Source organism: Hevea brasiliensis, chromosome 4 (assembly GCF_030052815.1).
Source record: "Hevea brasiliensis isolate MT/VB/25A 57/8 chromosome 4, ASM3005281v1, whole genome shotgun sequence".
Taxonomy (NCBI): Eukaryota; Viridiplantae; Streptophyta; class Magnoliopsida; order Malpighiales; family Euphorbiaceae; genus Hevea; species Hevea brasiliensis.
Window position 1 is genome coordinate 20,873,384 of NC_079496.1, and position 25,828 is coordinate 20,899,211.

At 37.3% G+C, this 25,828-nt stretch overlaps 1 protein-coding gene across 4 annotated transcripts; it reads left to right on the plus strand.

Moving 5' to 3' along the window:
- Positions 1-1,535: 1,535 nt before the first annotated feature.
- LOC110633351 (protein AE7) lies at positions 1,536-16,756 on the plus strand. 4 transcript variants are annotated; one of them, XM_058145566.1, is made up of 7 exons: positions 1,536-1,813; positions 4,771-4,899; positions 7,362-7,467; positions 7,554-7,653; positions 15,157-15,202; positions 16,294-16,333; positions 16,454-16,631. In XM_058145566.1, the coding sequence occupies exons 2-6, from the start codon at positions 4,776-4,778 to the stop codon at positions 16,305-16,307; spliced, it is 390 nt and encodes a 129-aa protein (XP_058001549.1). In that variant the 5' UTR covers positions 1,536-1,813; positions 4,771-4,775; the 3' UTR covers positions 16,308-16,333; positions 16,454-16,631. The 4 variants fall into 4 exon arrangements, with proteins under 4 accessions (XP_058001549.1, XP_021637613.2, XP_021637614.2 ...); XM_021781921.2 differs by lacking the exon at positions 16,294-16,333 and adding an exon at positions 3,329-3,497 and having other exon boundaries at positions 1,540-1,813; positions 16,457-16,756; XM_021781922.2 differs by lacking the exon at positions 16,294-16,333 and having other exon boundaries at positions 1,540-1,813; positions 4,774-4,899; positions 16,457-16,756.
- The last annotated feature ends 9,072 nt before the right edge of the window (positions 16,757-25,828 follow it).

Genomic DNA, 25,828 nt, shown 5'->3' on the forward strand with positions numbered 1-25,828 from the left:
TGCCTTATATCCATAGCGAAGCCAACACAAGGCTATCCCTCGTCGCCTTCATGCTTGGGCTCGCCCTCTTAGTATCAATCCAAGATATGATCACGCTTTTACTTCTATTCAAATTATTAGTCTGGATCTTGCTCCAAGTGATTGTTCTCTCATTCTCATTATTGATTTTACTTTAAATTGTTCTTTTCATCCTCCACTCCTTCTTATAGCCTTAGTTTCTAGTAGATGTTGTTTCCCTACTCAGAGAAAGAGGTATTGTGTGTGTGCTTTTTTTTTTTTTTTCATTTTATTCTCGTTCTTTACATTTAGAATAAGCGATATTAGAGCACAAAATTAAAAATTTCGTAATTTTGTTGAAGATTGCTTTATTATAATTTTTTGAAAAATTTGTATTTTTTGACTTGGATGATTGATGATGATTTGAAAAATTTGCAAAATTTTGAAAGATTTGGAAAATTTGTATTTCTTGATTTTAATGATTCATGATGATGGTTTCGGAGAGCGACGGTTGAAGACAAATTGAGGGATATAGAGAGAGAAATAGAAGAAAAGAGAGAAGCAAGGAGAGAGAGACAAAGAGAGAAATTAGGAGAGAGGAAGCACACGAAAAATAGGGAGAGAGAGAGACATAGGAAATACTATAAAAAGTATACCAAAATAGAAATAAAGAAGAGAGTTAAAATAATAAATAATGATAATATATAAGGCTAAATAGTATTATATATATATATATATATATATATATATATATATATATATATTTTAATGAGGAATTTGGGGAGTGAAGATTCAAACTTTACATCTAGAGTAATATGCCTTAATTAGACCAAGCTAAAAAGACAAAATAGTATTTTATATTTAATGTTACGAGAAATTAGTGTTTGTTCATTTGTTAAAAATTAAAGTAATTTTCTATAATTTTTTAAAAAATTAGATTTACATTTGCTAATTTTTCAAATATATAATTGAAAAATCAATTTTTTAAAATTTAACTAAAATTTAAAAAATAGTCTTAAGTTATTTTTTGTTATTTTCTTTTATAATAAAAATTTTGTTAGAAAACATTGATATTTTAAAATCAAAATTATAGTGTAATTTTTTTTATAATTAAATTTAATAATTATTTAAAAATAATTATATGATTATTATAAAATAAATAAATAATCTATATTAAAATATTTTAAAAATAAAATAAAATTTAAATGATCTAAATAATTATTTATTTATTTGAATTAAAAAATTATTTTTATTATTTGTAATTGAATACACTTGTCATATTTTTTCTTTTTTTTTAAATCAAAATAAAAATTTTTTAAAAAACAGAAATTAGAAATAAAAAACCTGCTCTCTGCAAGTAAATCGGAAGAAACGAGAAAAAAACTAGAAATTATTAGGGATTTTCCCTAATCAAACTAATCTAGTAATTTTTTTTTTAAGAAACCAATAGCGTCATGTTTAATTATTAAATCGACTTAAAATAAAAGGATGGAGCATTTTATAAATAAAATAAAATTATATAAATATTAGTAAGGTGGAAATATTGTGTCAAATAAATTTACCCACTATTTTTATTCAATCAGAATTCCCAACTATCTGGCAAACCCTAAAGCTCTTTCTCTCTGAAGCCACCAGCCCTTTTCCTTTCATATTCATTCACAATTTGTTTGACATCACCATCGTTGTTGTTCTCCAGCACTGTTGCCGACGCCTTTATTCACCACTTTTGTAATTGAATTGAAGCAGGGAAAGAGCCCTAGATAGCTGCTTACCCCTATCCCTTTTCCAAATTGCGTCCCCATTTAGTGTGGCTGAGGTGAGCTTGCCAAGTTAAAACTTGTCCCTTTTCTTCTTATTATTATTTTGGAAAATGTTGCTCAGTTCTTATTTGGCTTTTGATTTTGTTCTTGATAATTTTGATACTCATTCGTCTTATTATTGAGCTGCGTTTACTTTTAGATTCTGTTTCATTTTAGTTTGCTTTTTATTTATGGTGTTTGTTTAAATTATTGGTTGTTATTTCATTAATTATGGTGTCTGACTGTCTGCAAACTTAATTACTTCATGCATCATTTGTTATATCTAGTAAAAAAGTAATTAGAAAATACCGATAACTGTAATTGCTTTATTTATGTGATAATACTTATAATATTTTTCTTCTTATTGGAATGCTAATATGCAATTTGATTATGCTAACATATAGTTGAGTTATTATATATATATTTTAAAAAAATCTTAATGGGTGCCTTTTGACGTTGACAAGTTATTTTTCTGCTAATATCAAGTTGTTAAATATATGCTTGAGGTGCAAGGGGCTATGGTTATTTAAAGTATTATTGCTATTTAGTAACGTAGGAATATGGTTTTAAGACCTTTTAACATCTATAGTTTTATTTTGTTTGGATTTCAAGATTCTAAATGTTTTATGTAACATGAATAGTTGTCTTATATAGGATTTGTTTTAATTATTTTTTTTTCCAACTCACCTTACATGTGTGTGCTTGTGCCCTGCTTGTAGGCTTTGGGATCCCTTTGTGTGCAACTTTTGCCTTTAGTAACTATGACTAGTGTTTTGGAAAGGTCCACATCTTAAATTTTGGTTTCATGTTACTTTGTTGAAGGAGGGGCTTATGGCTTCTTCATATACTACTTTAGCTTCCTCATTTTTCCTAATAGTTTATAATTTATTATTATGTCTTCACTGGTGGGAATAGAATTGACTGTAAACTCAAGTATCTTGGAAAGATTGAATTTCATACAGGTTGTGAACAATCCTACCTTATAGGGCTGAGCATTATTCAGTTATAACTGAAAAACGATCCAAACCATTTTAATTTGGTTTTGTTGGTTTAAACAGTTTGATTCGGCTGGTTTTTATAGAAAGTTCAGTTAGTTCTTATTCAGAGAAAAAACATGTCATAACGGACCAAGCGAAGTTAGGGAATACATTTGTGACTATTGTTTTACCTTTAAAAGACTACCATTTTAGAATATTAATCTCAAAACCAAAAGAGGAGCAAACTACACCACAGACCATGAAATGATCCCTAAAAGCTAAATCCCTAACCATTTTCTCTTATTCTCTGGTTCTTGTTAGTCATCTCTTCTCCTGACTACTCCCACTCCCAGTCTCCCACAGTCCCACACCAGTCCACACAGCCACACTTCCACTTATGATTCACGGCCTCTCTCTCCTTACCTCTCCCATTAACAAATCCATTTAGGAATACACTTACAATCCCAGCCAAAATCCATTTATGAATCCATTACCACCAGCATCGATTCTCTTTGTCTTACCACCATTTGTTTTCATTGTCTCATTGTTCATCAGTTGCAGCCACAGTCCAGCAGCCCACAGCCTACAGCCCAGCAGCCCACAGCCTACGGCCTTTTTCCTCACCTTCTTCCTATTTGCTTTGCAAAATTGCCATTGGCTATCCGAACTTGTGATTCACCTCCAGAGTGCAATTCACCCGTGGCCATCATCTTCCCAAGACCAGGTACTTTTTGCAATGGATTTATAGTTGGGTTAGCTAATTGATTTGTACTAATGGAATCTGGGGTTGGTATCATGTTCCTCATGCCAGCCAGACCACGGTGTTAATGAATTCTATTTTTATGGTTTACCATGTCACCATGTGGACCGATCAATCAAAATTTAGAAAAATTTTAATTTCTGGAAGCCAACGACCAACTTAGAAAGAGATAAAATGTACTCAAGCTGAAGATATTCTGCAGTTTTGTTGCTTTTTATGAATTATTGTTGGTCTAAAATTGTCTGCCTTACTGAATTTATTATTCCCAATTTACTTATCTGAACTTTTTATTCCATTTTGCTTTGATGAGAAAGCTTAAAGTGGATTCTTTAATCACAATTTTTTTTTCCTGATTCTTTAATCACAGCCCAAAAGCATATGCTCAAACCGAAATAACCAAACAAATTCAAACTCAACTAGTCGGTTCAGTTCACATATTTTAAAACTTTGGTTTCAGTTTTTTCATTTTGGTTCAGAACCAAACCAACCGTTTGCACGCCGCTTCCACTATATCAGGACCCTTTTGATGTTGTACAAAAGCTGTTACTTGACATATAACTTAGCACTTGAAATGCTACTTCTAGTAGAAGTGGTAGACTTATTCCAAGTATTTGTGCTCCTTTATGATGAAGATTGAAATAAAACCCTATTTCACCTAGAAATTAATATGTCATACGGTATGATCTTCGTTATTTTCTTGTTCTCATAGTTATTATGCCAACGATTTGTAGAGCCTAGGAACTAGGTGCAGTGTGTCATTGAGAGAGGTCAAGCAGGGGAAAAAAAAAGGAGCTAGAAAATTCAAATTGATGTTAGACATTCTTGAGAAATTCTAAGTATCAATATGATTACAAGCATTGTCTAAAATCCAACTAAAGATGACATAAAAGAATACTAATTGTTCATAATTAGCATCATGACAATCAAAAGTCTAAAGAACATTTCACTTTATTGAAATATATCTGAAATCTTAATTCCAAATCTACGAATCCAAGTGCAAGGCTTGATTTTGTAAAACAGATAAAAATATTCGCTTAGAACTGTAATTATTTTTGTTTAAGTAATGAAGATGATTAAAATGTTCCACCTCAAAGTGGCAACTTTTTTGGCAAATAAGAAGTCGAGTTGTGATGCTGCATTTTTTTTTTTTAATTTTCAGTTTCAATAGTTTTTTTTTTTTCTCCATAATTATATTTCTTTATGCTTTTTGTCACTTATCCCTTTGTTTTTTGCATAGGAGAAATGGTTTCTGGGCTTATAAATCCCAATCCAATAGTTTATGAAAGGAAAGAGTGTAGGGTTCGAAGTGTCTCAAGCAATACTGATGAGTACGCTGTTGAGCCAATTGATCAACAGGAAATTTTTGATATCCTTTTTCACTACTCTGTACGTGTGTGCTTGTGTTGACTAAAAGGTATAAGATGTCTGTCTGTTAGATAGATTTCTTGGTATAAGATGTGCATATGTTAGTGATAGCCTTCTTGATGTCTTCCTTTTCTTTATAATTGTTCCTAGAAAAACAGTATAATTTGTGGTCTATGAACATCAGCAGTCATAAAATGTTATATTGTTTTATAACCCTTGTGGAATGTTCTTTTTTTAGCAGTCACGCACTATGAAGCTATTATTTGATTTATGTATTATTTTCAGTTAAATTTACCGTTTCAAGGGTTAATTTCGCTAATAGTTATTGAAGTTATCAGCAAGTCACTTTGTGGTCATCAAATTTGAATTGGTCACAGTTAAACAGCTAAACTTTTGAATGGGTATCATTGGGTGACTAAGCCTGAATTTTATGGCTTTAAGAGTTTGATGTGGCATCCCTAATTGATTTTTTTTTTTAATACAAGTGAGATGGGCCTCTCTCTCTCTCTCTCTCTCTCTCTCTCTCTCTCTCTCTCTCAAAACCACCTGCCAAACTGCCTCCCCTCCCCTTCCCTCCTGTGCTTCGCACCCCCATCCCCACCCACTCTCTCTAGTTACTCTTATGTACAAATCTAAAAAGAAAACGCTCAATTATTTCATTGGAAATCAAAATAAAAATTTCAAAATAAGTGATTGCTTAACTTAGAGCTTGGAATGCCATTATACCACTTAGGAGAAAATGCTTTGTTGAATACAATCTGGAAAAATACCAATCCAGGAGGAAGATTAGGATTATTTTGATTATATTCCATCGTAAGATTATTCCAATTGATGAGTATCTCATCTCTATTGGATTCTTTCTTTTTCTCACATGCGGAAACTTCAATTTTATTTCCAATTCCCTGAAGAAGTAGAAGAATAATAATTGGAAGAAGAAGGAAGTAGAAACATGGATGGTGATATGGTTCTGGAGGGGATTTTCGCTAAAGCAAGGAGGTGGTCCTCCATATGTTTACAAAGGCCAAGAAATATTTAAGCAACAATTCCAGTAAGTAATATTCTTCTTTGAAGGTTACTATCACAGGTATGAGGGTTATTAGTAGTTACTTGCTTTTGCTTGAAGAAGCCTTCTACTTTGAAAGCTCTTGCTGATTATCACAAAAGTGACCCTAGTATCCTAAATTAAACTTTGAGATGTTGAGGACTTCGATTGAGGAGAATAATTTCTACTCCAAAAACGCGACCCTTATTTAGATGCTGCTTGTCTATCATCTTCCAATAATTATGGGTGAAAGTGAGTCTTTTTTTCCCCCCATATTGCTTTCAATGTCTGGATAAAGTTGCATAGAGCTTGCGGGAATTAAGGGTGAATTGTCTGGGTTGTTGGGTTTTGTTGATATTAGAAAGTTTTTTTTAACTTTCTCTCATTGGATTAGGTTGTTTTATGTTGGGAGTTATTTAACTTTGGATATTTCATTGGTGCTCTGTTTGAGGAGGACCAAGTGCTAGGGTGAGGGCCCCACTTAACACGTCTTACTTGTGATAAAATGTTCAATCAGTGATGCTTCAGACTTCAAGGCTGGAACTTGGCACCTGCCAGATTTTGTGTCCAAGTAATCCGATTGACACCCAATTAGAACTTTCGTTGTTTTACTTGTGATCGGTCAAATTTGCTAACCACTAAGTAATTTGGTGATAACTTTTGTAACTATTAATGAAATTAATCCAGTTTCAACATGCAGAATGACCAGAGCAATGAATGTCAAAGGTTTTTTTTTTTTTTTTTAAATCTCACATGGAATTTTTTTTTTTAATATTCCAAGTATCCTAGAGCAATTAGCCTTTTTTAATTAGGAATTGATGGTCACATATTTTGTGTGTGTGTGTGTGTGTGTGTGTGTGTGTGTGTGCGCGCACGCGCGCGTGTTTAAATCTCACATGGAATTTTTTTTTTTTAATATTCCAAGTATCCTAGAGCAATTATCCTTTTTTACTTTGGAATTGATGGATTGATATCCAAAACACTTTAGACTGTGCACAAGTAGCATTTAAATGGCACATATTTGTGTGTGTGTGTGTGTGTGTATTTTTTAATATTCCAAGTATCCTAGAGCAATTAGCCTTTTTTAATTTGGAATTGATGGATTGATATCCAAAACACTCTAGACTGTGCTCAAGTAGTATTTAAATGGCACATATTTTTGTGTGTGTGTGTGTGTGTGTGCATAGACATGGGAGTGCATGCAGTACCTGATCAGCTTATTTAATTTTTTTTTAGTCTCTTTTAAACATTGCAGTAGTGTTTATAATGATGTGCTACATGAATTATTTGTGTGCTTTAGTAGTTTCCTTCATTGCAGAGGGATTCTAGTGTTCGGAATATTCTTGACAGGAATTAAGGAGTTCCATGGCAAACTATGCAGACTGAACTTTGTCGATTGTTTATTTCCTTAACATTCTTAAATCATATTAGAGACATAAAAGATCCTGAGCATCCTTACTCTTTGGAAGAGCTTAAGGTAATAACAGAAGATGCAATTGAAGTTGATGACAAACGTAGTTACGTCAGGTTGTCACAATGTCTATCTTAATTCTTTTCTTAATTTTACATATGATTATGTTGTTTTATTTAACAAATGATGTTGCTTTATTCAGAGTGACATTTACTCCAACAATTGAACACTGTAGCATGGCAACAGTTATTGGTCTTTGCTTGCGTGTGAAGCTTATGAGAAGCTTGCCTTCTCGTTACAAGGTATTAACTAGGTCTTCAGCTTTTTCATTAAATATTAAATACAAAATTGATTTTAGATTATGACTTTTTCACATATTCCAAACTCAATTCTTGTAGTTGCTATAATTCTTGGGTTATGACACTATTTAGTTCTTTTACTTGAAATTTCAATTCTATCATAAGGAACTATATGCACCTGCCTCCTTTTATGCTTGTATTAATTCATCTGCCAATCTCAAAGTTGTATGAGTTTAAAGGAAAATTAGATTTTTTTTGCTTATTTGTTTCTTTTAATAAGTTGAAAGAGTGCTGAGGGCTAATGAATGCTTGGACAATGGCTCAACCATCAACATTGTTGCATTCTCCTTGTTTTATCCTTGAGCGATAGCTTTGAGGCTGGAAGAATCCAACAAAACAATATCTAACAAATTGTAGGTACATATGCATTAGGCATCTTTTAAAAGCAATCATGGAAAATTGATGGAACATGGACTTTAAATGAATTTGGTTGACATGTCTTGAAATGAGCTTTGGGATTGGACATCCAAAAATTCACGTTATAAAAATCAAAGCAGTATATCATATCTGTGAGACATATTCAAAAGCATTGAAAGACACTGCCTAGAGCACTATTGATGTGGGATGTCAAGGGGAACACTTGGTTAGTTTGACATTAGGGTTAGGGTTTGGTAGAATTAATGAAATTAGGGTTCAAAATTAACATGAAACTTTAATTAACTTCTCAATTGCAAAGGAAAATTAAGCGTCAAGGAGAAAACTTGTTTGGTTCAGAAGTAGGATTATGGTTCGTTAGAATTAAAGAAATCAAGGCCCAGAAGATGTACAGATCTAATTATCTTCACAATTGCAAAGGAAAATGGAAAATTAAGCAAATAAAACAGAACTACTGGCCTCACACCTGTTGGATTTTCCTTCACTTGGCTTCACATTTCAAAGGAAATTAAGCAGCATTTTCCTTTTTAACTCTTTTTGGGTTCCTGTCGATCCAGTCAACTGCTGTTCTGGCCTTGAAACAAGCTTGGGTTGCTGCATTTGCTTGCTGCTCTCTTTTTGCTTGAAGGGTGTAGAAAGAGATGATTATCCTTAATTTCAATTAATCTGTACATGGGTATATATATACAATTGATTCCTATAATTGTGTTCTACTAATCAGGAAGAAATCCTAAATGGGAATATAGAATACAGAATATACAGAGAAATAATATAGTGATCGACTTTCCATAACACTCCCCCTCAAGTTGGAGTATAGATGTTAATCATGCCCAACTTGTTACAAATGTAGTCAATCCTAGCTCCATTCAGAGCTTTTGTGAAAATATCTCCTAACTACTCTCCAGTTTTGATGTGTCATGTTGAGATGATTTGTTGTTGAATCTTTTCATGAACAAAGTGACAATCAATTTTAATATGTTTGGTCTGCTCATGAAACACCGAATTAGAAGCAATATGGAGAGCAGCTTGATTATCACACCACAATTTCGCAGGTAGGGAGGTTTTAAAACCTGTCTCATCTAGTAATTGAAGTATCCACATTACCTCACATACTGATTGTGCTATGGCTCTGTATTCGGATTCAGCATTAGATCGAGAAACTACACTTTGCTTCTTGTTTCTCCAAGACACTAAATTTTCTCCAACAAAAACGCAATATCCAGTAGTTGACCTCTTGTCAATCTTAGATCCAGCCTAGTCGGCATCTGAAAAATATTCAATATTCAAATGCCCATGATTACCATATAACAAACCTCTTCCTGAGCATCCTTTAGATAACACAATATTTGTCTCAAGGCTTCCCAATGAGCAACAGTTGGGGAAGACATAAACTGACTTACCACACTAACCGCATAAGCAATGTCAGGACGAGTGACTGTAAGGTAGTTCAATTTTTCTCCTGTATCTTTCTGGATCTTCAAACAACTCACTATACCCTGTTAACAGTTGTAAATTTGGAGTCATTGGTGTACTACAAGGCTTAGCATCTAATTTTCCTATCTCTGTTAATAAATCGAGGACAAATTTTCTTTGAGACAAGAAAATACCATTCTTACTTCTCATAACTTCAATACCCAAGAAATACTTTAACGATCCCAAGTCTTTGGTCTAAAATTGGGTTTGGAGGAAGGTTTTAAGAGATGAAATACCCGCAAAGTCACTCCTAGTGATCACAATGTCATCCACTTAGACTACCAGGAGAATTAGACCAGCCTCAGCTTGCCTATAAAATACCGAGTGATCACACTTACTCTTTTGCATACCAAATTCTTGTACTGCTTCACTGAATCTCCCAAACCAGGCCTAGGACTTTGTTTCAAGCCGTAAAGAGACTTTTGAAGCCTACAAACTTTACCCAACTCTCTCTGAGCAATAATCCCAGGTGGTTGCTCCATATACACCTCCTCCTGAAGATCACCATGAAGGAAAGTATTCTTGATATCCAGTTGGTGCAGGGGCCAATCATATGTAGTTGCTAAAGAGATAAACAAGCGAACAAAAGTAAGTTTAACTACAGGAGAAAAAGTGTCAGAGTAATCAACCCCATATGTCTGAGCATATCCTTTTGCTACAAGGCGTGCTTTTAACCTAGCCACAAAACCATCAGGATTTACCTTTACTGTAAATACCCATATGCAACCAATAGCTTTCTTACCAGTGGGCAAGGGCAACAGTTCCCATGTACCATTAGCATCTAAAGTCTCTATTTCCTCCTTCATAGCAGCACACCAGCCAGGATGAGACAGTGCCTCACCAACAGTATTAGGGATAGGAACAGAGTCTAAAGAAGTAACAAAACACCGAGAACAAGAAGACAATTGATTATAAGAAACAAAAAAAGAAATAGGGTAAGTACATGAACGTTTATCTTTACGAAGAGCAATGGGTAAGTCTAGATCAGAATTATGATCAGTATGAGGTACAGGATCTCCCAACGAAGTAGCTGGTGGAGGATCTGAGTCAGGAATCTCCAATCTCCTGGAATAAACATGAACAACGGGAGGGGGAGTAGGTCTAGAGACAGAAGGAACAGGCTGCGGGAGAGGACTAGACATTGGTTGGATAGTATATATTAAGAGATCATCCTCCTCCCCTTGACTCTCATACATAGATGATTGAGGAAAAAATGGAGTGGACTAAAAAAATGTGACATCTGCATAAACAAGATAACGATTAAGAGTAGGAGAGAAATAGCGGTACCCTTTTTGCAATCGGGAGTACCCAAGGAAGACATATTTGAGAGTCTTTGGATCCAATTTAGTAACCTGTGGACGAACATCACGCACAAAACAGGTACAACAAAAAATACGAGGTTCAACAGTGAATAAAGATTTTGTAGGAAATAAAGCAGTATAAGGAATATCCCCATTAAGGACAGAAGACAGCATACGATTGATAAAAAAACATGCCGTAGAAACTGCATCCGCCCAAAAGTGTTTAAGAACTTTCATATGAAAAAGAAGAGCACGAGTTACCTCAAGAAGATGCCGATTTTTTCTTTCGGCCACGCCATTTTGGGATGGGGTATCCACACAAGAAGACTGATGAAGAATGCCATTTTATGTCATATAATACTGAAATTGTGCTGAAAAGTATTCTTTGGCATTGTCACTTCTTAATATGCGTACAAAAATATTAAATTGAGTTTTGATTTCATTACAAAAGGCACAAAAGATAGAAAATAATTGAGAACGATTCTTCATTAAATAAAATCAGGTAACACGAGAGTAATCATCAATAAAAGTAACAAAATAACGAAATCCTGTTTTAGAAGTAACAGAACAAGGACCCCAAACATTAGAATGAACTAACTCAAAAGGGGATGAAACCCGTTTATTGACTCTAGACACAGAAGGCAAACGATGATGTTTTGCAAACTGACACGACTGACATTCTAGTACTGATAAAAACTGAAACTGAGGACACAGCTTCTTCATGGTAGACAAAGAAGGATGGCTCAATCACACTGAGTTTCAAGAGGTGTTAAGGTACTGGAGCAAACAAGCGACCGCGGTACATGATTTTCTAGAATGTAGAGACTACCTTACTCACGTCATCTACCAATAATCTGCTTCGTTGTAAGATCCTGAAACAAACACTGGTCAGGAAAAAAGAAAACAGAGTAAGTTTACTAACAGAAAGTAGATTAAAAGAGAATTTTGGTAGACACAAAACAGATGCAAAGAAATTGACGAAGTCGGGTTCGCAGTTCCAGAACCAATGACACAAGAAGTAGAACCATCAACTAAAGTAACAGTAGAGGAAGTGAGATTATACTGAAAAGCAAATAGAAGACTAGAATTACCTGTCATGTAATTTGTCTCACCAGAATCAATAATCCATTTGGATGAGGAAGACACAAGGCATGTAGTGGATTTACCTGACTTAGCGATCGCAGTGACAGGGGAACTGGTAGGCTTTAGAGATGCCTAATACTGGGAAAACTGTTTAAAATCCTTTGCAGATTCCAAAATAGTTTTCTCAGAGGAAGATACTGTAGAATCCTTTGCAGCCATATGCCATATTTGCCATCTGTTATCGCTGATTTTTCCTTTGAAGTTGCGGACAATAATATTTTGTATGGCCAGGCTCATGGCAATAATAACAAATGACTCCTCTTGAGTCCTAATTAAAACTAGCTTCTTCATTACGCTGATTATTTCTGTTGCTTGTAATTCCTCCTCTACTTTCTCTTCTATTACCCTGTTATCCATTTGGATTACGGTTAATAAGAGCACTACTGGCAGGCTGTGAAGATTGGTATTCTCTGTAAGAAGGACCCATGTGAACATTTCATGCAAAGAGGAAATTTCAGAACTGGAGAGAATATGAGATTTAGCAGTCTCATACTTTGAAGGAAGGCTTGTAAGAAAACTCATAACAGCCAGTTGCTCCCGCTAGGTCTGCTGAACTTTCACATCAGAACTAAAAGCCAACAATACATTAAGTTCTTCATATATCCGTTTAAAATCCATAAAATAAGCCATGAGAGACTTATCCTCTTTCTCAGCACGATGGAATGCCTTATAAACATCATAAATACAGGAAATATTTCCTTTACCAGAATACAGAAAATCTAAGTAATGCATCAATTCCTTAACAAATTCACAGTGATTAATTAAACTAATTACCTCACTGTGAATCGAGTTCTGAAACTGCAAAAACAACCGAGCATCCTTCCTTAGCCAAGTTTGTCGTGTATCATCAGTAGGTAGATCTTTAGTAAAGTGATCATCCTTATCAATGCTACGCAAATAGACCCTAACAGTCTTACTCCACTCCAGGTAATTCGAACCATTAAGTTTATGTTCCGTGATCTTAGTCATCACCGGAATCACATCAGAAATAACATTCTTATTGTCTACCATTTGTTGAGATAAAGAAAACTAACCGAAACGCTAATCCAAAGTGTTTACAGCAGCAAAATAACCCACAATCACAAATCAAGCAAATATCGAAATAGGATCTGAGAGTCAAACCTCAGAAGTCCTTTAATGGTATACTGGATCAGGCAACAATATACAGTGGTGGAATGAGGGGGTTGAGGTGACGCCGGCGATGTTGATCGGAGTCAAACCTGCTCTGATATCATAGAGAAAGAGATGATTCTCCTTTATTTCAATTAATCTGTACATTGGTATATATATACAATTGATTCCTATTATTGTGTTCTACTAATTAGGAAGAAATCCTAAATAAGAAATCCTAAATGAAAATACAAATTATAGAATATACAGAGAAATAATATAGTGATTGACTTTCCATAACAGGCAGAAGTTTTTGCTGAAAAATTTGCATTTTTGTGATTCTTGTGCATGTTGTTTTGCCTCCTCTTGATATGTCTTGTAGCTCTAGTTGTTGATTTGGCTTTTCGACCCTCTTTATCTGTTCTCTAGGCCTTTGTCGCTGCTGTAATACCTTTTCTGGTTGTTGATTAGAATGATCTAAATGTTTTTTTTTTTTTTTTTCTCCCTCTACTGATTGCATTGCTTCTTTCTTTTTGCAATTATAGTCTAGAATTTAGGAGATGGCCCATGAATCTCAAACATTTCTCAAGAACAATAGCTTGTTCTGTTGCATCTTCAAGGGCATGTAGTCTTGCATTTGACCATTGATTTTGAATTTCTGGTCTCAACCTACTTTGAATTGAGAAATAGTGAGCTTTCTATCTTCTTTAACAAAACACTTGTAAGCTCTATATAATTTCTAGTGTAATCAATTACAAATTGATTAAGCTTGTCCCATAGCATAAAGCTCATTGAAATCACTTTGTTCTTTGATAAAATATCTCTTTATGAAGTGTTTCAATGCTTCTTAAAAAATTTCCATATTGTGAAAATAATTGCAAAATTAGGAGCTCTGAGAACAAAAATTGGTGTTGGATGCCATTTGAGAATCCTGTTTGTTTGGAAATCAGGGCTAGGTTTTCATGCAATTAAAGAAACTAGGGTTCGAAATTAACAAGCAGATCTGATTACCTTCATAACTGCATAGGAAAACAAAGCCAACACAATAAAACTAGTTGCCTCACACTAGTCCAATCGAGAAAGCCTCCCACTAAGGTTAAATTAAGTTTAGAATTGCATCATGCAATTCAAGAGTTGTATTTGTGGGATTTTATCACTGGAAAACCAATTAAACAAGCTTAGAGATTTCAATTAGTTTAGAATGTGCAGGATTTGGTGGTGGGAAAGATGTCAAAGTTGGTGGATTTGTGTGCTTTTTCTTTTTTTAATTGAATCTTTTATGGAGAAAATGTTAAGTTCATCTCATATTTTTCAAAGGAAATACTGCAAGCTAAAAGCTCAAGGCAGATTCGGTGGAGGGTTTTACAGAGGAGGCTGTGGCCTTTCTAGCATATCCCACACCACGGTGAAGAATATCCAATTTTGTAGTCAGGTCCATTGGTACAACTTAGTTAGCCTAGGGTGGTTCTAATTATGGGGATATTTCTGTAATATCAACTTTCTCTATCCCTACTTGTACATTTATCTTTCATAGTGGAAAAACATTGATGGCTTTCTGCAGACATGGCCACATTGCTGAAACACGTTAAGTTTCTTGTGTTTTTAACTTTTTATGCGAGTGTTATTCTTATTTGTGTTTGTTTTGCATGTTCAATAGAAAACTGCACCCATCTTTATTTCAATTTGTTGTGGGATTTGGTGCCTTTTCTTTTTTGTTGGGCTTCCATATGGGTTTGCGCTTACAGAGCTTTTAGGGAAGTTTCTTCAAGTGTTATTTTACTTGATTGGAGGGCATCACTTTCCTTTGGCTTGTTCTTTATGTTCTTGTTTGTATCTATATAAAAATGTCAAGTATGAACACAAAAGATGATAGTGGGGGGTGGGTTACATGATTTGTTTCTAATTATTTTGCTGAGCTTGAGGAATTCTGAGCTCCTTCATTTATGAATGCTATCTATTTGCTACTTACTCTATACTCTCTCTCTCTCTCTCTCTCTCTCTCTCTCTCTCTCTCTTTCATAATTATCATTCTCATTTTGCTTAGGTGGATATAAGAGTGGCTCCTGGAACCCATGCAACTGAAGCTGCAGGTAATTGCTTTCTTTTCAGTGTGTAACAAGTGCATGTTCTAATTAACTGAACTATTAGACATTTTTTTGAATTAACCCATCATTCTATTAGCTTATAATATAACAAAGTAAAGTATTAAAATTGCTAATTTTGAAACATTAAGGACCAAATTTATATTACAAACCAAAGTCACTAAAATTGGTAAGAAACAAATTGACCTAAAGGGTTAATCCTTTTTTTTTCCCCACCCTTTCCCTCAAAGGTGCTAAGTGTGTTAAGGCACACATGGTATCTAGGGCCTCGTTGCAGGGTGCAAAGGCACTTGTATTTGCCATTACTGCATCAAGTTTGCTAGAAGGGAGAGGTAACTTCAGTGGAGGGTTGGAATACTGAAGCTCTGTTTGGTTCAATTCTATGATAAAATTCATTTCATTTGCAAATGAATTTCATAATAAAATTCATATGCAAATGAATTTCTTTATTTGGTATATTTTATATTAAATATAGAATTCATTTCAAATGAAATGAATTTTGTGTTTGGAATAAATAAAATAAAATAAAATAAAATAAAATGATATATAATAAGAGGATAATTTTGTCATTTGAAATTTATATGATTTTAAATTTAAAATTCATTGGCAAATTCTATTAATTTTGATAGAATGATATGGACATTGTGAAAGTTGATTTTATGTAGTTGTATTTATTTTGTTAATATTGTACTATCATTTAAATGGTTATAAAACGAATATGAGTATGCCATGAAGTAAAAACAGCAAATAAAATAATAAAAGATTTTTATGAAAGAAATCCGTTAAGCCACTGTGGTCAGATCATGACCCCAGGCTTAGGGGATCCTGGAGTTGAGGCCCTACTTTGACAACTATGATTGAGTGGTTTGATTGGTTTGGTCCTAATTATTTGGGTGGATGACCCTTCGTACCTCAGGCTTGATTTTAAACCATTGTTTCTTTAGTTCCTGTGATCTTGAGGTGGGTTAGCTTATGTGACTTTGAAGCTCATGTTATTATATTTGGATTGAGAATTGATTGCCTGCAAAAATCGCTTATAATTCTTTCTTCATTTCTTTTGACTTCATTATGGCATACAGACCTGAATCATTAGCGGTTCAAGTCTTAAGAAGGCAATTTCAGGAATGGTGAACAATATCAATTTTTCTCTTTTACCTGTCGAGTAGCTAGCTCTCTCGATAGAGTTTTTGCATAATTGCAGATTACAGAATGTTGTTCTTATTTATTATTTTCATTTTGCAGTTAATAAACAACTAAATGATAAAGAGCGAGTAGCAGCAGCCTTGGAAAACCCGAACCTAGTGGATATGGTTGATGAATGCCTGGCACAGTCTTATGCTTGAGCATGTTTCTGCAGAATGTGGTTGCAACCTTATGCGTTTGTGCAGTCAATAATATCAGTTCTACTGTTGAGTCATGACCACACATTTTGTTTCCGATCATTTTCTATTAGTAAACTTTGATATGCCTATGATTTTAATAAGGTTGTAAAGCACAAAATGCAATTATAAGTTATTTGTTTGTCTTGTGGCAGTTACATAATTTTTGGTGACCTTGTTGATCCCATTGCTTGTATACTTTGATTGATAGGTATCCTATATTTCCTTTAGCACTTGTGGTTAAATAACAATTTCAATTATTTGAGTGGTAAATATCACATGCGGTCACTCAATTTTATGAGTATTTTTATAAAAATCACTAATCTCTAATTTCTTTCATAAAAATTATTAAATTTTAATTTAATTTTATAAAAGTCACTATGATTGAAAATTAAAGATTTTCAGATTAATTTAATAACTTGTCAATTATTTTTTAAATTAAATTACATTGTTTTATTAGTTTTTTAAAAAAAGAAAGGAAGATAGGATGAAGAAAACATATTCTGCAACCTTTTTCGCTGTCAAATCCTTTACTTTTTTCTGTTTCTTCTTTATCAGTAATCAGTAGTTAGATAATTTTATTTATAAAACATTTAATAAATTAGTAAATTAACATGAAAATTTTTAATTTTTAATCATAGTGATTTTTATAAAATTAAATTAAAATTTAATGATTTTTGTGAAAGAAATTGAAATTTAATGATTTTTATAAAATATTCATAAAGTTGAGTGATTACAGAGATAATTACTCATCATTTGAGTTTTTTAAAAAAACCAAAAAAATAGTTTGCTCTCTTGGAGCATACTTGAGGCAATTTAAAACAATAACACATTTAATGTGCACCATCACTAGCCCTTTTTCTCTTTCCTTCACCATGCCCGGGGGATTTGATAAATTGGATTATACTTCAACTGAAACTTGTCTAAAATTATCTAGGTAATAGGGGTTGAGTTATTGATGTGAGAGAAATTTGGAAAAAGGGGTTTCAAATGTAATTTGAAAACAATTCTTATATATATTTTACAGAAACCGATTCTTACACGATCATTGGCCACTAAACTACGGAATCACATGAAATTCGGCCGATCCGACCACCAATTGGACCGGGTTTTGTGTCTAAAATCATTTACTCGGTGAGAGCTTTCTATAGACACCAAGAACGCCGAAATCCATCGAGCGGTTTGTCCAATTTTTGCTCGGGAAGTTTTTAGCCCATTTTGAATTTTGGGCTAGATTTCTCGAAAACCGTGAATCCCACGAGAAAACCGAGGGTACCAGCACGCTCCACTCATCGAGAGCTTCGCGGCGACATAAATTTCAAATTTTTCCGACACCGTTTTTCGGTGGGTCCCACAGAACTTCGCAGTGTTTTTCCGAGCATTTAATGAGCTTAGAAAATTCTGAAAAATTTATGTACTAACCCCCGTGTTATGGGCTTCGTGTAGGTATCCTCGATTCGCGAAATCGACGATTGACCGGTTCGAAATTCGGCGCACTGCACGTTACCGGAAAAGTCTCCGAATTGGACCGAGATTTTGGCTAGCACCCCATTGTTAGACGTCCCGAGCGCGTTCCCGAAGTCGGAATTGGCAAAGGTAAACCCGAACCTTGCTTTTTCGTAATTTTCTAGTGCTTAAATAGGATTAAAAATCAATAAAATATTCGTGGTAGCTTAGAAAATTATGATTCTTTTTGCAATAGCCTAGTAATATTGCTAAGGACCGCGGGGCAAAGTTTTAGAATTTTTAGAGCTTATTTGGGCAGTTTTTGCAAAAATGACCAATTATAAGGATTAAATTGAAATATTACATACTGTGATGGATGATTGATTTGATGGGCCCAGGAGGGGCTGTGTGATATGATTGAGCTGTGGATATATGGATTGTAAATATAGAAGTGTGTTTTGAGCCATTTTGCAGGTTGGGTAGGTCCTAGGTATAGGGGAGACTCTGCCGGATTTTCGGCACGACTTAGGACGCAATTGGTCTTTTCTTGAATTGTATTGAGTCAATTGTATTAAATAATTGTAATATAATTGTCAGGTGAGCCGGGACAGCCTTCTTCCTCCGCCCAGCCGCCACAGTGATTGTCGTCAAGTCTGTGAGTAAAATATTAATTTTAACTGTAATTTCGATATTATTATATGTTCAAGCATGCCCATGCATCACTTATATGCATATATTTATGTAGTTAAACTCTAGGCACGATTTATGTTGCATTGATAACTGTTAAAGTGCCATGGATGTTGTTGTGGTAATTTGGAGCAGTGTGCGTGCGTTGGCGTGCGTGTGATGTGGTGTGGACTATGGATAGGACGGTAGTCACGGCTTGAGTTCTTGTTGGGACCCGATCCTTCGAGGGGTAGTCACGGCTTGAGTTCTTCATCGGGACCCTCGATTTGGTTTATTAAGCGAAAGTCCGGCTTGAGTTCTTCACTGCACCAGTTGGATTTAAGAGAGTCAGATAGGGGATCAGCTCCCATATATTATGACTGATACTACAGGGTGTGTGAGTGCTCTAAATTACCTTTTTGATGTTATGATGTGAAAATATTGTTGATGTTGCATTTCACTCTATAAGGTGCATTAGTTTTTGATAGTTATAGAGATTATGGTTAAAATTGATATTTTACTCTCTGAGTCGAACGCTCACTCCTGTTCAAAAATTTTTCCAAGCCACAGGAGGATATTTTTGAGGTTAACCTGCTTTCTCCCTCGCAGGTCGATTACTAATGTTTGTATAAACTTGTTAAATCTTAGAATTTCCGCATGTGTTAGAAATATTTATTTGATTTGGGTGCAGAACTAAATTATTATTTTGGACTGTAAACTTAATATTCTATGCATGTTTGATGGATTGGATGAGGAGCCGAGCTCCCATTTATTTTATCCGATGAGTATGTGGAGGGTGAGCCGAGCTCCCCAATTGAGTATTTATTGTGTTTACAGTGTCGGGTGAGTCGAAAACTCCCGTTGGAAAGTCCATTTTATGGTTGGACTGTCCGCTTGGTTTCTTGAAATTGGGCCCAAATGGGCCTTAGAATTGGGTAAATGAACAGTTAGGCTTACTACGGGCCTCGGGGCTTTAGGGTCGCCTGTGTCCTAGTGCCCGCCCATAGGTTGGGTCGTGACAAATGTGGTATCAGAGCTTAGGCTCCAGATTCTTAGGGAATGTTCATCTAAAATGTTGGGAATAGTCTACTAGGAGTCACATGCGGAAAATAGGGTTCACATTCGTCTTGCATTGTCATCTTTGCTTCTAGTTTCTGCTCCATATATTATGTATAAATATGAGTCTATAGAGCTGTGTAATGAGCAGTTTTGAATTTTTGTGGGCTAATGCTGCTGAATTTCAGGAAAATGTGTTAAAGCAGGAGAGCTGCCACTGCACCAGAACCAGATGTGCCCGACGAGGTGTCGGCACAGGATGAGGCGCCTGCCCCCGAGGAGGTGGGGTAGGAGGCCTAGAGCTGCTCAAGTAGAGGAGCAGCCACCCCCAGTACAGGATCAGTCCTTTATGGCACAGGGTCCCATGGACCCCATGGCAGCTACTCTAGCTGGGTTGCAGAGGACCATCGACATGATGGCGCAGTATATGGTCCACCCTCCACAGCAGCAGCAGTCCACCGCACCAAGAGGGGAACCTTATAAACAGATCATAAATTTCAAGAAGTTGGTGCCTGGTACTTATGATGTGTCAGACGATACATATCGGTTTTTGGATTTCTGCAGACAGGCAGGAACAGAATTACAGTTGACTGATAGAAGACTGATAGAGTGTATGCAGCATGTCATGGGGCCTATGCCTAGACAATGGATGAATGACTACATACTACCTCGGATGGAGGGTTTGTCGTGGACTCAGTTTGTGGAACTGTTCATCAATCGGTTTGTGCCAGAAAGCTTCAGAGATCAAAAGCAGTGGGCCTTTAAGGCCTTAAGACAGAATGACAGGTCTGTAGATGAATATGCTACAGAATTTCTGGAATTGAGCAGATATGCCCCTACAGCAGTAGCTACAGAAACTATGAAGGTGAAGAGATTCCTAAAGGGGCTGGACAGGAGGTATGCAAACCTAGCCATGATTTCTGATCAGTCTTTTGATGTGGTAGTTGATCGAGCTAGACAGATAGAGATTAGCTATGCTATGGATGACAGCGGAAGGGCAAAGAAAAACAGAGCAGAGGGTTCCTCAGGTGTTCCTTCCATAGGTACTCCGGACAGTGGTGGCCAGAGTAATTATAGAGAAAAAAGTAGGAACAAGAAGAGTGGTTTTAGACACAAACCTTGAGGATTCAGACCAGGGTACGGATCCAGCAGTGGTCACAGTTCGGGGTACAGCAATTCTGGGTCTGGTTCAGGATCCTCCTTGGCACCTTGTGCACAGTGTGGAAGAGGACATTCAGGACCTTGTTTGATGGGTTCAGGAGTATGCTTCAGGTGTGGCCAACCGGGTCACTTTGCTAGAGAATGCCCCGTTTTCAGTGAGCCACAGATGGGGTCACAGGGTTCTGTTGCAAATGTTCCTTGCCAGTTGTATCCAGGTGCTTCCAATATGGCAGGCAGTCAGTTCAGTGGCCAACAGGGCCGAGGACAAGGGGGACGTGGATTTGGAGGCAGATCAGGAGGTAGAAGTCGATCGTGGTTACGCCACTCGTAGGGGTCAAGCTCGGGTTTTCATCCTGACCCACCAGGATGCTCAAGCTTCAAATGCGATTGTGGTGTATTCTTCTAGTCTGTTCCTATGAGGCTCGTGTTTTGATAGATCCGGGTGCTACGCACTCATTTGTCTCCCCTGTGTTTGCCATGAGGTTGGGTAGAAACCCTACAACTTTAGAATGCCCTTTGTCGGTAGCTACCCCACTTAGTGACAACATAGATGTAGATATGGTTTTTCCGGGTAGCCCAGTGGTAGTGGATGGAAAGATCCTCCCAGCAGACTTGGTTCCTCTACCAGTAATGGATTTTGCTGTAATCCTGGGGATGGATTGGTTGTCAACTCACTATGCCACTTTAGACTGCAGGAACAAAAAGGTGTATTTCCACATACCTGGTGTGGAAGAGTTTAGCTTTGATGGTGACAGGAGCGTGGCTCCATATAATTTGGTGTCAGCAATTAGTGCTAGAAAAATGTTGAGGCGTGGATGCCAAGGGTATTTGGCATTGGTGAGAGATACATCTGTAGAAGGTGTCAGCATGGAAAATGTTCCTGTTGTCAGAGAATTTATGGATGTCTTCCCAGAGGAGCTTCCAGGGTTGCCACTAGGAAGGGAAATAGAGTTTTGCATTGATGTTGTGCCGGGTACAAACCCCATATCGATGCCACCTTACAGGATGGCACCAACAGAATTGAAAGAGCTGAAGGAGCAACTACAGGAGCTTTTGGACAAGGGTTTTATACGTCCGAGCACTTCACCTTGGGGTGCTCCTGTTCTATTTGTGAGAAAGAAGGATGGGTCATTGAGGTTGTGTATCGACTACAGACAGCTGAACAAGGTGACTGTGAAGAACAAGTATCCACTTCCTCGGATCGATGATCTGTTTGATCAGCTCCAAGGGGCTAGATTCTTTTCCAAAATAGACCTGCGATCAGGCTACCATCAATTGAGAATCAGGAATGAGGACGTGTCCAAAACGGCTTTCAGGACAAGATATGGTCATTATGAGTTCTTGGTGATGTCTTTTGGACTCACTAATGCACCAGCAGCCTTCATGGACTTGATGAACAGGGTGTTCAAGCCATTTTTGGACCGTTTTGTTATCGTATTCATAGATGACATTCTGGTATACTCTCGGACCGAGAAAGAACACGTGTGGCACTTGAGGATGGTGTTGCAGACGTTGAGGGAGTACCAGCTATATGCCAAATTTTCAAAATGTGAATTTTGGCTAGAAAGCATCTCATTCTTGGGACACGTGGTTTCTAGGGACGGCATTCAAGTGGATCCCAAGAAAATTGAAGCTGTAACTGATTGGCTTAGGCCTACAACAGTCACTGAGGTGCGAAGTTTTTTGGGTTTAGCTAGCTACTATAGGCGTTTTGTGTAAGATTTTTCCAGGATAGCGGCTCCCCTAACTAAGTTGACCAGGAAGAATGTTCCATTCATTTGGACAGATGACTGTGAGGTGAGTTTCCAGAAGCTTAAGGAGTGTCTAACCACTGCCTCTGTGTTGACACTACCTGTGAGTGGTGAAGGATACATCGTGTATTGTGACGCCTCCAGAGTTGGCCTAGGGTGTGTTTTGATGCAGAATGGAAAGGTAGTGGCTTATGCTTCAAGGCAGCTGAAGAGGCATGAGCAGAACTACCCCACCCATGATTTGGAAATGGCGGCTGTAGTCTTTGCACTTAAAATCTGGAGACACTACCTGTATGGTGAAGTGTGCGAGATATACACCGACCACAAGAGTTTGAAGTACATCTTCCAGCAGAGGGATTTAAACTTGAGACAGAGGAGATGGATGGAGCTTCTGAAAGACTATGATTGCACCATCCAGTACCACCCTGGGAAGGCCAATGTTGTAGCAGATGCCTTGAGCAGAAAATCTTCTGGCAGTTTGGCGCACATTTCAGTAGAGAAGAGACCATTGATTCAGGAGGTACATGAGTTGATGGATCAAGGTTTAATCCTAGATCTTTCAGATGAGGGGGTATTGTTGGCTCACTTTTCAGTGAGGCCAGACTTGAGGGACAGAGTTAGAGTTTCCCAGCACAGAGACCAACAATTGATGAAGATTATAGAAAGAGTACAGCAAGGTGAAGGTGGTGAGTTTGGATTTGCCAATGATGGCGCCCTAGTGCATGGTTCGAGGATATGTGTGCCCGATGTAGACAATCTCAGAAATGAAATCATGCAAGAGGCACACTATACACTGTACAGTGTCCACCCAGGTTCCACCAAGATGTACCATGATGTGAAAGATAGCTATTGGTGGAATGGCATGAAAAGAGACATAGCAGATTTTGTGTCCAAGTGCTTGACTTGTCAGAAGGTGAAGTTTGAACACCAAAGACCGTCAGGGAAGCTGCAAGAACTCCCTATCCCAGAATGGAAGTGGGAAATGATCACCATGGATTTTGTGACTGGGTTGCCTCGTACCACGCGAGGATATGATTCGATATGGGTAATTGTAGACCGCTTGACCAAATCAGCTCACTTTTTACCTGTGAAGATTACATATTCTGTGGCACAGTATGCCCGACTCTACATTCGAGAAATAGTCAGATTGCATGGAGTTCCGGCTTCCATAATATCTGACAGAGGGCCCCAGTTCACTTCTCGGTTTTGGAGAAAGTTGCAAGAGGCACTTGGCACACAGTTGAACTTCAGTACGGCTTTTCACCCTCAGATAGACGGACAGTCCGAAAGGACAATCCAAACACTGGAAGACATGCTTCGCATGAGTGTCTTGGATTTTGGAGGTCAATGGGATGAGCAGCTAGCTTTGGTGGAGTTTGCCTACAATAACAGTTACCACTCCAGCATAGGGATGGCACCCTATGAGGCATTATATGGAAGAAAGTGTAGGTCTCCTCTGTGTTGGACAGAAATGGGGGAAGCGAAGGTGCATGATGTAGACCTAGTGCAGTACACTTCAGGTTGTTCCTTTATTCAGTGAACGATCAAACTTTCAGAGGCGTAAGAGTTATGCACCCAGACGGAGGGATGTGGAGTTTGCGTGGCGACTATGTATTCCTGAAGGTTTCTCCAATGAAGGGAGTCATGAGATTTGGAAAGAAGGGCAAGTTGGCACCTCGGTATATTGGACCTTTTGAGGTTACTGATAGAGTTGGAGCAGTTGCCTACCGGTTGGAGCTACCACCCAACCTCTCTCACGTTCATCCCGTGTTTCACATCTCCATGCTCAGGAAATACATTCCCGATCCTTCTCATGTACTGCAGCCGGATGTGATAGAGCTAAAAGAGAACTTGACATTTGAGGAGCAGCCTGTAGCCATAGTGGACTACCAAGTGAGACAGCTGAGATCAAAACAGATCCCTATGGTTAAGGTTTTGTGGAGGAGTCAGTCAGTGGAAGAGTGCACCTGGGAGTCAGAACGGGACATGCGTAGCAAGTACCCTTATCTGTTCAATGTATAATCATGTGCTTTATTCTGCCTTGTGTAAAATTCGAGGACGAATTTTCTGTAAGGGGGGAAGAATGTAACACCCCAAAAATTTTAAATTTATGAGCATTTTTGGTATTTTAATTTTATTTAAATTTTAGGAATTTTTTTGAGATTTTTCGGATTTTAAAAATCGGGTTCGATTTTCCGAAAATATAAACTTTGATGATTTTTAAAAATTAATTTAAAGACCACGTGGCAAAACTAAAAATATATTTGGAGTCTACGTATTTTTCTGAGTTTTCTGAAATTTTTTTCGGAATTTTTGGACCTCGTTTTCGGTCCCGAGGCAGAGTAAAAATTCAAAATTTTATATTTCAAATCGAACCGGCTGAATCGAACCAGACCGGATCGGACCGGTCGAATCGGACCGGCTCCCTTCCCTTTTTCTTCCTCCTGCGCGCGTCCCTTCCCCCTTCTCTCTTCCTCCCATTTTCTCTCTCCTCCGCCTCGCCGACCACCTCCCCCACCCAGATCGGCCGCGCCACCCACCTCCTCGGCCCGGCGCGCTAAACGGCCGAAAACCGCGCGCGAATTCCCTCCCTCGTGCGCGCGGCGTTTCGACTTCTCCGGCCAAAATTCGACCTATCCGGCCACCAATTAGACCGGGTCTTGTATCTAAAATCATCTACTCGGCGAGAGCTTTCCATAGACACCAAGAACGCCGAAATCCATCGAGCGGTTTGTCCAATTTTTGCTCGGGAAGTTTTTAGCCCATTTTGACTTTTGGGCTAGATTTCTCGAAAACCGTGAATCCCACGAGAAAACCGAGGGTACCAGCACGCTCCACTCGTCAAGAGCTTCGCGGCGACATAAATTTCAAATTTTTCCGACACCGTTTTTCGATGGGTCCCACGGAACTTCGCAGTGTTTTTCCGAGCATTTAATGAGCTTAGAAAATTCTGAAAAATTTATGTACTAACCCCCGTGTTATGGGCTTCGTGTAGGTATCCTCGATTCGCGGAAATTCGACAGTTGACCGGGTCTGCGAAATTCCGCCGAACAGATTCTGGAAAAGTCTCCGAATTGGACCGAGGTTTTGGCTAGCCCCCCATTGTCAAACGTCCCGAGCGCGTTCCCAAAGTCGGAATTGGCAAAGGTAAACCC